At 34.3% G+C, this 12807-nt stretch overlaps 2 protein-coding genes across 2 annotated transcripts; one reads left to right on the top strand and one right to left on the bottom strand.

Moving 5' to 3' along the window:
• Nucleotides 1-72: 72 nt before the first annotated feature.
• Nucleotides 73-1867, bottom strand: LOC147285275 (cytochrome P450 CYP82D47-like). The gene is made up of 2 exons (XM_086245166.1): nt 893-1867; nt 73-696 (listed from the first exon to the last, which is right to left on the bottom strand). Exons 1-2 carry the CDS (start codon nt 1865-1867, stop codon nt 73-75), a joined length of 1599 nt encoding a protein of 532 aa, XP_086101292.1.
• A 4115-nt stretch (nt 1868-5982) lies between these two features.
• Nucleotides 5983-12807, top strand: LOC147285274 (uncharacterized). The gene is made up of 15 exons (XM_086242956.1): nt 5983-6189; nt 6388-6509; nt 6900-6959; nt 7216-7335; nt 7440-7559; nt 8320-8461; nt 8876-9046; nt 9285-9446; nt 9582-9688; nt 9930-10011; nt 10138-10279; nt 11326-11482; nt 11583-11699; nt 12247-12376; nt 12492-12807. Exons 1-15 carry the CDS (start codon nt 5983-5985, stop codon nt 12756-12758), a joined length of 2106 nt encoding a protein of 701 aa, XP_086099082.1. The 3' UTR covers nt 12759-12807.

Genomic DNA, 12807 nt, shown 5'->3' with positions numbered 1-12807 from the left:
AATATAGCGTCAAACAACTATAACTTCAATCTTACATAACAACCCATATAGCAGTTTGCCTTATTTGGCATATTATTCATAGAGTTGAGCAGGAAGGCGTGGAGTGACAAGCACTTGAAGCGGAGTGGCTTTACGGTTGGGTTGTCCCGCTGCTCCACGCATGTCAATTGGCTCATCCCTTGGGGTTGCAATTTCAAACCCGTGAAGCAAAGAAGCGAGTGTGAAATGCGCAAGTTTAAGGGCAAGTGACACTCCAGGACACATTCTTCTGCCACTGCCAAATGGTAGCAACTCAAAATCTTGACCTTTAACGTCAAGGCTCTTGTGGGTTGTGAGAAAGCGTTCGGGTTGAAACTCATTTGGGTCTGACCACACCTTTGGATCTCGATGAATCTTTGAAAGGTTAACCAATAGGCGTGTGCCGGCTGGGACATGGTAGCCACCTACAATGCAGTCTTCTATGGACTCATGGGGCAATGAGAGTGGTCCGGGGTGGTATAAACGCATAGTTTCTTTGATAATGGCTTGGATATAGACCAAGTTCTCGGTGTCTGATTCCTTCACTTGCCTCTGTCTGCCAATTTGTTGGTCCAATTCTTGTTGGGCCTTCTTTAGGGCTTCACGGTTGTTGAGAAGTAAAGCCAGAGCCCACGTCAATACTCCTGCGGTCGAGTGTACACTTGCTAAGAGAAGAGTCTGCAAAACAAGTACCAAATTAAAATCCATGGGGTATAGATGCTTAGAGTCTTAGACTGATATGCAACTAGTAAAAGCGCGCCTTGTGAGATGGAAATGACAATCAAAACCCCATGCTATTATTATTCGACAAGTGATGTTGTTTTTATTAAAAGCAAACGTATTTTAGTAGCATTTAGAGAAAATGTGAACATACCAGGCAGGTAGCTTTGATGATAGTATCAGCATCATAAATCTTGGAAACTTGATCATCACTCTCAAGAATGGAAATCATAGCATCCATGAAGTCCCCTTCCTCATTACCCTTGTTCTCTTTGATCCTCTTCTGCTTATGCTGTTGAAGCCATTCTTGAAGCACACGATCCACCTCCTTGGCTATCTTCCTCATCGCCCTCTCATGGCCACCCAAGTCCAACCACCGCAACACCGGAACCGCATCCGCCACCACCAACGACCCCGCCAACCTCAGAAAATCACTCAAAGGCTCCATCCCAAGGCGATAATGATTTCCATCGGAGTCGGCGAAATTCGTAGCTTCCAAAAATCGCTTCCCCACAATCATCCTAAACACAACGTTTTGGTTTATGGCCCCAAACCAGTCCTTCATCTCCACCAACACCTTATCATGGTTACCCTTGTGCACACAACGTTGGTATATTGCTTTTATCGACGCTTTCACTTCGAACTCACGAGTGTGCTTGAGCATCTCGATGCGTTGGTTGGATAGGACCTTTAGGGCAACCATCTTTCGTATCTCGCTCAAGTAGTGGCCGTACGGACTGAAGAAGAAGTAGGCGTAGTTGTAGCCCAAGATCTCCGCGGCCAGAGATTTTGGGCGGCTGGCGAAGACTCTGTCGTTGGTGGTGAAACACTCTTTGGCCATTTCGGAGCTGCTCACAACCAGAGCTCTATGCACTCCCATCTTTACACTGAAGATTGGTCCGTACTTGTCTGCCATTTTGCCCAAAACCGTTTGGAATGGTTCTGATGCGCCTGCGAACAAGTGGAGGTGGCCGATTATCGGCCATGCTCCGCCGGCTTGCGGTGGTAATTTTTTGGCCACTGAGCCTTTTGAATTTGATAACAGAGAATAATAGACAAGTATTGAAAGGGCCAATGTGATTGCCACAGCAGATACAAGATCAGATGAGAGGTACTGAAAGTAATCCATGGCTAGCTGTTGTTCTTTCAAGTTTGTGGAGTACTCAGAGATGAGTACGTGGAATTGGGTGTTCGATTTCTGGGTCTCTCAGTACTGTGCTTTAGTTTCTGAGTCTTTCTAGTTTGTTCTATCAGTACTTTTAGAGGATGTGCAATACAGACATGCAAGGAGTATCAAATTTATGTAATTAATAGCTCAATGGTCCTATTGACACGCTTAATTCAACATGGCCATGCAGCTAAACATTTGTCAAACATGCCTTTATCAGCCTTTATCATTTTGTTTGCTTGTGTTTATCATTTACGATCGATTAGAGTGGGCTAAGCTAACTGGTTTTATTAATTGGCTGTTTTCCAGTTTGGCACTCTAATCTAATTTAGTGATCAATTTTCTAATTTATAGGTTAATTAAGAGTAAACCATCCAATAATAAATTGTATAAGTAAACTTGATCGGGCAATCCCTTATTCCAGGCTAGGGTTGACTAATATTATGAGACACTCTCTTAATTGTGCTATATCCGTCCAGATTGTATTAGAGCCTAGCCCGGTTGGGCTTTGTGGTGCCCTTTTGGGCCTGGTCCATGAAAATAAGCCTTGGATATTTTCGGCTTAAACAAAAGGTTATATTTGATGTGGTAAGTATTTTTATTGGCATGGTAATTCATGTCATTTAAATAGCATTAAGACACTCTAGCACTCTTCATACTACAATTAAATCTAATCTGATCATATTAAAGTACGACTATGAAACTGACCCAAGTAATGACCAAGGCTATTTTACGGACATAGAGAAAAATTATTTCAATTATTTTCCATTTGTAGAAGATTAATTTCCTACTTCTTAAGCCCATCTTTCTCTCCATTGTTTTATCACATTAATTACTGTGAAATATAGTCAAGAAAACTTATTTTCATCCACTCACTGTAGGACGTCGCCAAATAATCGCACCAAAGCAGTGGGGAAAATATAATTTTAAAGTAATGAACTAAGTGCGCACCATACTTTGTCTCAAATTGATTTATAAGTTTCTTTATCTAGTCAATATTTTCGCAGCCAACATCATGTTTCCTTGAAAATGCATACCATTGTTCCAAATGGATCATAATGCTCTGGGTGTTAGTATTTTCCGATAGTATAAATTATAAAACACCAAATGACATTTTTGACTTAGGTAGTTTCTGTGATTTTTTAATTTCATCTTGGAGTTTCAATTTAACAATTTTAGTCATGTACTTTCATAACTATTGCAATCAAGCTCAAAACGTTAAACTTATCTATTTTAAAAATATATATTCGATGTGCCACACACGTGTTATTCTTGTGTATTAACATTTTGGGCATTTTTCTCTTGTGCATTTTGCATTTTACAAGTATTTTCTTAGGGCGTCTGAAGTCGTTCCCTAGAACGTCTCAAATCGTTTGATTTCAAGTCATGTTTTGACGTTTCTCAAGTCATATCCTAGAGTTTCTTAAGTAGTTTATTAGAACATCTTCAGTCGTTCTTTAGGGTATCCCAAGTCGTTCTTTGAGATATTTAGTTCGTAACTCGAAGAATTTTAAATATTTACACCCTTGGTGCATTTCAAAATTGTACCTAGTGACATTTCAAGTCATGTTTTGACATTTCCCAAATCATATTCTAAAGTTTATCAAGTCATTCCTTAGGGCATTGGAAGTCGTTCCCTAGGGCATTTCAAGTCGTTCCTTGAGAATTTCAGTTCGTAACTCGAGCGATTTTAAATATTTATACCCTAGGTGAATTTCAAATTGTACCTAGTGACATTTCAAGTCATGTTTTGACGGTTCTCAAGTCATACCCAAGAGTATCGCAAGTATTTCCTTAGGGCGTCTGAAGTCGTTACTTAGGGCATCCCAAGTCGTTCGGTGCAACTTTCAGTTCGTAACTCGAGGGATTTTAAATATTTATACCCTTAGTGCATTTCAAATTGTACCTAGTGACATTCCAAGTCATGTTGACATTTCCAAAGTCATACCCTAGAGTTTCTCAAGTCATTCATTAAGAATTTCATTTCGTAACTCGAGAGATTTTAAATGTTTAGCCTCTTGATTCATTTTAAATTGTACCTATTAACATTCCAAGTCATGTTTTGAAGTTTCTCAAGTCATACCTTAGAGTTTCTCAAGTTGTTCCTTAAGACATCTGAAGTCGCTCCTTGAAAATTTTAATTCGTAATTCGAGAGATTTTAAATGTTTATACCCTAAAAGAATTTCAAATTGTACCTTGTGACAATCCAAATCATGTTTTGACGGTTCCCAAATCATACCCTAGAATTTCTGAAGTCATTCCTTTAGGCATCCGAAGTCGTTTCTTGAGATTTTTAGTTCGGAACTTAAGGGATTTTAAATGTATATACATTTGGCGCATTTCAAATTGTACCTAATGACATTCAAAGTCATGTTTTGAAGGTTCCGAAGTCATACCCTACAGTTTTTCAAGTCGTTCCTTAGGGCCTCTAAAGTTGTTTCTTAAGGCATCCCAAGTCGTTCCTTGATAATTTTATTTCTTAACTCGAAGGATTTAAATTTTTATCTCCTTTGTGCATTTCAAATTGTACCTAGTGACATTTCAAGTCATGTTTTGACGTTTCCTAAGACATATCCAAGAGTTTCTCAAGTGTTTTTTAGGGCATCTGAAGTCGTTCATTAAGGCATCCCAAGTCGTTTCTTGAGTATTTTATTTCCTAATTCTAGGGATTTTTAATTTTTATCTCCTTGATGCATTTCAAATTGTACCTAGTAACATTTCAAGTCATATTTTGACGTTTCCTAAGACATATCAAAGAGTTTCTCAAATCGTTCCTTAGGGCATCTGTAGTCGTTTCTTAAAGCATCTGTAGTCGTTTCTTAAGAATTTTAGTTCGTCACTCGAGAAATTTTAAATGATTATACTCTTGATGCATTACAAATTGTACTTAGTGACATTTCAAGTCATGTTTTTACGTTTTTCAAGTCATACACTAGCGTTTCTAAAGTCGTTTCATAGGGCATTTGAAGTCGTTTCTTAGGGCATCTCAAGTCATTACTTGAGAATTTAAATTCGTAATTTGAGAAATTACAAATGTTTATATCCTATGTGCATTTCAAAATGTGTCTAGTAATATAAGAATTCTTTTTTTGACGGTTCTCAAGTGATACCCTAAAATTTTTTAAGTCGTTCCTTAGGGCATCTCAAGTTTTTCCTTGAGATTTTCAATTCGTAACTTAGGGGATTTTAAATGTTTAAACCCTTGGTGCATTTCAGATTGTATCTAATGACATTCCAAGTCATGCCCTAGAGTTTTTTAAGTCGTTCCTTAGGGCATATAAAGTCGTTTCTTAGGGCATCTCAAGTTATTTCTTGAGAATTTTAGTTCGTAACTCGAAGGATTTTAAATATTTATACGCTTAATGCATTTCAAATAGTACATAAGGAACGACTTGAGAACCATCAAAACATGATTTGAAATGTCACTAAGTACAGTTTGTAATGCACCAAAGGTATAAAAATTTAAAATCCCTCAAGTTACAAACTAAAATTCTTAAGAAACGACTTAGGATGTCTTAAGGAACGACTACAGATGCCATAAGGAAAGAATTGAGAAACTCTTGATTATGTGTTAAGAAACGTCAAAACATAACTTGAAATTTCATTAAGTACAATTTGAAATGAGTAACGCACATGTCATAACCTCAGAGTTTTGTCTTCAAAATATACGAGGTTAACATTTTGAACTTGATTGTAATCATTATAAAAGTATATGATTAAAATTATCAAAACAAAAACTACGAGATCGACAAAAGTAGGAAATGATTGAAATATAGGGACAAAAAATGCAATTTAGCAAATATAAAATAAATCCATCTTTGTGAATATATATATTAATGGAACGCAGACAATCCACCCAATCCGAATGTTCAATATATATATTGTTAATATATGCACCCATTGATAGGTTTCTTCACAAGCAACTGGTGCATACTCGTCTGGTTCACCAAACACAAACAGTAGTAGCGACAAAGTAAAGAAATCACAGAAGAAAAAAGTGAAAGCAACAGAATATATACAATATTATAATTACAAGCCTTTGTTTCTTGTTCACGGATTGTGGCCAAACATTCACATGTCGACCTTTTATGTCAGATCAAGGCGCAGAACCGAAGGACCAATCAGCAACGTTTTCTTGGTTTCCAAATTTACATGGCTTTTGGTAAAGTTGTGTACTACGGTTCTCTTCGTTTTCAGTACTCACTCAATATTTCTGGATGCAAATATTTTCATCCAAGAAGAAGATACCAAAGCCCTGCAGTTGCATATCCGTGATCAACATGTAAGTAATTACGTACTACGGCATCGTTTCTGGTGCATGGTTCTGTAAATATTTCACATATATATTTGAATTTATCGACTCTGCTTATTCTGATTGTAGAAAGTTAGAAAGAAACCCAGTTTTTTTTTTTGGCGGAAAAGAAAAACATAAAAAAAAAAAACTAGTTTTGATTTTTTTTTTTTTTTTTAATTTGGGCAGGTGGTGATGGATAATGGGGTTCTCCAAGTCACGATATCAAAACCGGGGGGGATGGTCACCGGAATAGAATATGATAGCGTTGACAATTTGCTTGAAGTTCTTAATGAAGAAGACAACAGGGGGTACGGCTTATATATATTCTTTCTATACTTAATTCATGCATTAATTTCATACATACCGTTTTATTTATTTCTTTTTTCAAATAAAAGTTTCTTTATATGGACCATGGAGAATCCATATCCATTAATAATATATGGTACGTTCCAAAAGAAAAGAATTAACTTATATATAGTTGTTTCAGCAAAAAAAAAAAAATTTATATAGTTGAAAACATGTTGACGAAAATGTTACTTTTATTTCCATATATATAATGCAAGTATCAGACAATTAAAGGTATATTATAGCAGCCATTTATGTTTGAATTATGCAGTTGAAAACATATTATTGCTAATTAATTTGATTTTTTTGGTCAAATTTATGTATATGCATGCGTATGAATAACTATATTGTAGGTACTGGGACCTGGTTTGGAGTGCCCCAGAAATTACAAGAAAAAAGGGCGCATTTGATAGGTACGTTACATTTCTATCTTCTCTCTTCTTTTTTTGTTTTGGTTGAAAATAGTAAACAAAATCTTATTTTAGTCAATACAACTTAACAACTAAAATCTCTTAATTTTTTGGGCAAAAAATCTCTTAATATATATTATAAATTTGTACAGATCGAGAATACGTTCAATTTTTATATTCACTGGTATTAGTTATATGTTAATATTTTCATGGTAAAAATTGAACCATGATGGATATGCTTTGCACTATTAATTTTCAGGCTTGAAGGAACCGATTTTAAGGTAATAGTGGAAACTGAGGACCAGATAGAGCTTTCATTCACTAGAATGTGGGATCCCTCTCTAGAGGGCAAAGTTGTTCCCTTAAACATAGACAAAAGGTAATTTTTAAGGAAAAAAAAAAATCGTGATACTATTTTATCAAATATTTGTGAATTAATTTATAATTAAAATAATAATGACATTGATAATGTGAATTTTCAAGGTTTGTAATGCTTCGTAACTCGTCAGGGTTCTACACTTACGGCATTTATGAACACCTAAAGGAATGGCCTGCTTTCAATTTGACCAACACCAGGGTCGTGTTTAAGCTGAGGAAAGACAAGTAATTTATTTTCCCCCATTTTCTCTTTTCTTTTTTTGGCCACTCCCCCATTATCTCTTTTAATTATAATCAAATCATATATATTTTTCCAGATAAAATAAATAAATCATACATATTTTTAAGTTTTTTTTTTTTGGCTCAATTTGTGATTTGAGTCTTACCATATATATATATATATATACACTGATAGGTCCTTGTTTGGTTCTTTGAACTAAATTGAATTATTGTGGACTAAATTGTTAGAATATTGTCCGTAACTGGTGATGATGCTAACTTTCTCGTGATGACTGATATTCCAAAGAAAACAAATGCCGTCTCGTGATTTAGCACCAAATTATTGGACTGTAGTTTGTGTGTGTGTGTTAAGGTTTGTCTTGGCCAACTACACACACACACAATTACATATATGCCTGATAGTAATATATAGTTGGGGATTAGGATAAAGTTTCACCACAATTGACATCTAAACTAGGATAATCAGGTAAATCACACTACTACTACATCTCTCACAAATGTGAAATATTTTGGAATAACTTACCAAAGTCACATTTCTGTGCAAGATGTAGTGAGTAATGTAGTTAATAACATATATATAGCAATACTCGATCCTGTCCTAAATATAGGTTTCATTGTCACTTTAATTTGTTAGGACGTATATAACTATATTATAAAGATGCATTTTCAAGTGAATAAAAGGATCCAGCCAATCTCTACCTTTTCGTTATTGTTTTTAATTTTTTTTTTAATTAATGTTTGCTAGGTTTCATTACATGGCAATAGCAGACAACAGACAAAGATACATGCCCCTTCCTGATGACCGGACAGATGAAAGAGGGCAACCCTTGGCATACCCAGAAGCTGTCTTACTTGTCAATCCCGTGGAGCCAGAATTCAAAGGAGAAGTACTACTTACTATATATATATTCCTTCTAAAAATACTTAATTTTTTCCTAGCTAGCTATTATCATTTACAACAACTTGGCGCCTGCAAAGTTGAATAATTAAAACAAAAGATCGAGTTCTTTTTAATTTTTTATATTCACTTGATGGATCATGTTTATAAATAAAAAATATGATATACTATTTTGTAAAATTTTTTAATTTGAATCATATATTCAAATAAAAAATATAATTTAATTAACAATCTAACAATACAACATGTTTGACTATCTGATAAAAAAATATTTTATTCCTGCTGTAGTATAAAGTTGTTTGAGTCGGGGTTTAATGCGGTTGATCCTTTATTTTTGTTTGGCTCAAGATTTTTTGTTCGAAGGAATTGTTTAGTTGAGGATTTGGTGTGGTTGATTTTGTAGGTAGATGATAAGTATCAATATTCGATTGAGAACAGAGCTAATCGGGTGCATGGATGGATATCCAATGACCCACCCGTGGGATTTTGGCAGATCACTCCCAGTCAAGAGTTCAAGTCTGGTGGACCCCTCAAACAGTGCCTAACTTCACATGTTGGGCCAACCACACTTGCTGTGAGTACTGAGTATATATGTTTTATTTTTTTATAGATTTTTTACGACTACTTTACACGAATATTTAAGGTAAATGATTTGATGATATAATATATATAAATTAGGAAATTCCCCACTCACCTAATTATTCACTCACCATATAGTAGTCGTATTTTACATGTATATGTTATGACTATAAATAATAGAACAATCGTATTTGCACGTAACAATAGTCATATTGGCATGGAATGATGATCAGATATTTCATAGCACCCATTACTCAGGAGCGGATTTGATAATAAATTTTGGGCCCAATGAGCCTTGGAAGAAAGTGTTTGGCCCAATTTTTTTCTACGTTAATTCTTTGGTGAATGGATCAGATGGCCCGCATCAGCAGCTATGGGAGGACGCTAAACACCAGGTTTCACATAAAAAAACCAAACACTTTATTTCTCTGTATTTTCAAGAAAATCATGTATATTTGTTACAAATTTGATGGATTAATGGGTGATGTTAACTTAATTTGAAAAATATGTAACTTTTTTTTTTTTTCCAGATGAAAATAGAAGTTGAAAGCTGGCCATATGAATTTCCAGCTTCCAAGGACTTTCTGTTCTCGGATCAACGAAGTAATGTTAGCGGCAGAATATTAGTCCATAACAGGTAATAATTTTTTGCTTCAATTCTCAGCATTAATTATTATCAACATTCAATTTTTCAAAGTGTTTTTTCAGAGAACTAAGAAATAACAAGTCTTCTTTCTTCTTCCTCTCTTTTCTTTTCGCTGCAACTTCTTTGTTTTTACCTTCTTTCTTGAATTCAATCAGCACCTAAGAATTTCTCCATTATTTCTTAAAAAAATATGAGTGAAATTTCAATAATTACACTTGCGTTGGTATATCAGTGATGATGACATACCTGGCAATGGCACTTTGGTGGGGTTGGCAGCTCCAGGAGAAGTTGGATCATGGCAAACAGAATGCAAGGTACTTTTTATTCTTCTTTTTTTTTTTTACTTAATTTAATACATGAACCATATGTGCATGCCCAAATATGTTAACTATATATGAATGATATCTCAATTCTAATTAGCATGATATTTTTATATCTAGGGTTACCAATTTTGGACCAAAGCAGACGATGAAGGCTACTTCTCTGTTAATGGCATACGTCCAGGGACCTATAATCTTTATGCATGGGTTCCTGGTTTTATCGGTGATTACCAATATGATGCTCAAGTTGCCGTAACTCCAGGTATATTTTACTTTTTTAAATGAAATTTACGTTAGGATTTCCTCATAAAATAACACATGCCTTTACATAAACTCACTAGAAAGTTAACATATTTGTGACTTATAAGAACTAAAATGAGGTTGATATGTAAGTCGATCGATCAAGAGATATATATATATATATATAATCAATTTAGATCTAGCTTGTATAATCATCTTAATCTATATCTCGATTTAATCTCGACTATAACATGTCGTATCTTTTTTCTAAATTTTGACACGATTAGTCCAAAACAAAGTTAGTTTTCTAAATTCTTTTTAAAAAGGTTGTTTTTCTACTAAAGCCTATTTGGGTTAAGGAACTGTTGAGCCCTTTTAAGACATTTAACCCATTTTTTAAAATCTTAAATAAATAATTATCGAGTTGTGCAAACTCCTTTCAAATAATGCTCAAAACCTCTTGATTAGTACTCATATGGTAGTTTGAACATTATTCAAGGCAAGTTAGAGCACTACGTACCCAAGGAAAATTCGGGTGCCACTCTAGGTTTATATATATTTTTAAGACTCTAATAAAAGAAATAAAAAAAAAAAGAAGTAAAAATCATATAAGTAAAAAATGGGTTAGTTCTAAAATTTCTCTTTATTTTCTTTTTATTTGTTTTCCACCGAATTACATTTGTGGTCCTTAATTATAGTTTGGACCAAGTCTCACTAAAATGTTTCTACCCCTATTTCCTAATTAATATATGGTTGGAATTCGAGGATATATTAATAATTCTATCAATTTGTTTGGCTATATATTATAGCATGTGTTGCGGATGAATTAATTAGCTTTATTGTCACTATCTAAAATATCTTTGCTTAATTTTGCGCATTATATCATATGCTATTTTTGTCAACCACATAAATGAAATTATAAGCATGCATCCTCGGATTGCAATGGTAAGGAAACAAACTGACACAATTGAAAGTATAAGAATTTTAATGAAACTTGACCTAAACTATAAAAACCACAATATATAGGTTGTCATTGATGATATTATATTTAGATAAATTAAGTTGCAGGTGGCAATGTTGATGTGGGTACACTTGTTTATGATCCTCCAAGAAGTGGCCCAACTTTATGGGAAATAGGCATACCAGACCGAACTGCAGCAGAATTTTACATTCCTGATTCTAATCCAAAGTACATTAACAAACTCTATGTCAATCACCCTGACAGGTTTGTTCTTCTCATTAAGAATTTGTTTTTCCTAAGATTTTATGGTCTATTAAACACACTGTAGGTCATGAAATTTAGATGTCTCTTTTTGTGATTACAGGTTTAGGCAATATGGATTGTGGGAAAGATATGCAGAATTATATCCAGACAGTGACTTGGTTTACACAGTGGGTGTTAGCGATTATAGAAAAGATTGGTTCTTCGCTCAAGTTACCAGGTTCACTTAATTACTCATCATTTTCTATATACTGGCTTGCAAATTAGAGTTATATATAATCCTGCCAAAAGCAATATGCTGTCAAACAGTGCTCTAGCATGATATTTACAAAATAATTAATCGAAAATCATGTTATTCACTTATACACTTAATCAAAAATACAGTACGTACTTAATTAATAATTTCACTTAATTAAAATAGAAAGTCAGACAATTTATCTTTGGAAAAATTATATATATATACACACACATATTATCCAGAAGAGTAATAATATTTCATTTATTCATATAGGGACTTATTTCATATTTCATCCTTTATTTCTCAAAAATAATACATTCTCATGTCATCTGTTGTATCGTTTATTGACTAGATTTTGGGAAAAATTTTGGTGACTCTTGTATCAGAAAATGGTGGCAAAACATGTTATTATCTCCCTCCTGCTAATAGCAATTAATATTTTAATCACATTTCAATTGCATGTTCCCATTTCATGTTAGCCTTGATCTTAAACTGTTTTGCACTGATCAGGCTTTTGATTTCTCTCCAGGAAGAAAGATAATAGCACATACCAAGGATCAACATGGCAGATTAGGTTCAAACTAGACAATGTGGACAAGAGCAACATTACCTACAAATTACGAATAGCACTTGCAACAGCACATGTTTCTGAATTACAAGTATTACTTCTAACTTGATCATCAGAAAACCCTAGCTAACTTTTCCAACAAATTAACATTGAGACTTAATTAACTATCACTCTTCTAATAATTTAAAAATTTTCAACTTTTCAAGGTTCGAATAAACGACCCAGACGCGAAAAATCCTCTGTTTTCTACAGGAGTGATTGGAAACGACAACACGATCGCAAGGCATGGAATCCATGGGCTCTATAGACTGTATAATGTGAGCATTCCAGGTGCTCAGCTGGTGGAAGGAAACAATACCATTTTTCTATCTCGAGCAATGAGTGTCAGCCCTTTCCAGGGAATTATGTATGACTATATTCGTTTAGAAGGTCCACCATCTTCTAACCACAACAATCTTGGATTCACTTCTTAGTAATTATAAGAAATCAAACAAATTAAATCATTCATTTATTATTAATTGG

This window comes from Dryas octopetala, chromosome 5 (assembly GCF_963921425.1).
Source record: "Dryas octopetala chromosome 5, drDryOcto1.1, whole genome shotgun sequence".
NCBI classification, from domain to species: Eukaryota; Viridiplantae; Streptophyta; class Magnoliopsida; order Rosales; family Rosaceae; genus Dryas; species Dryas octopetala.
Note: the sequence above shows the minus strand (reverse complement) of the source record. Positions and strands in the feature narration are given on the sequence as shown.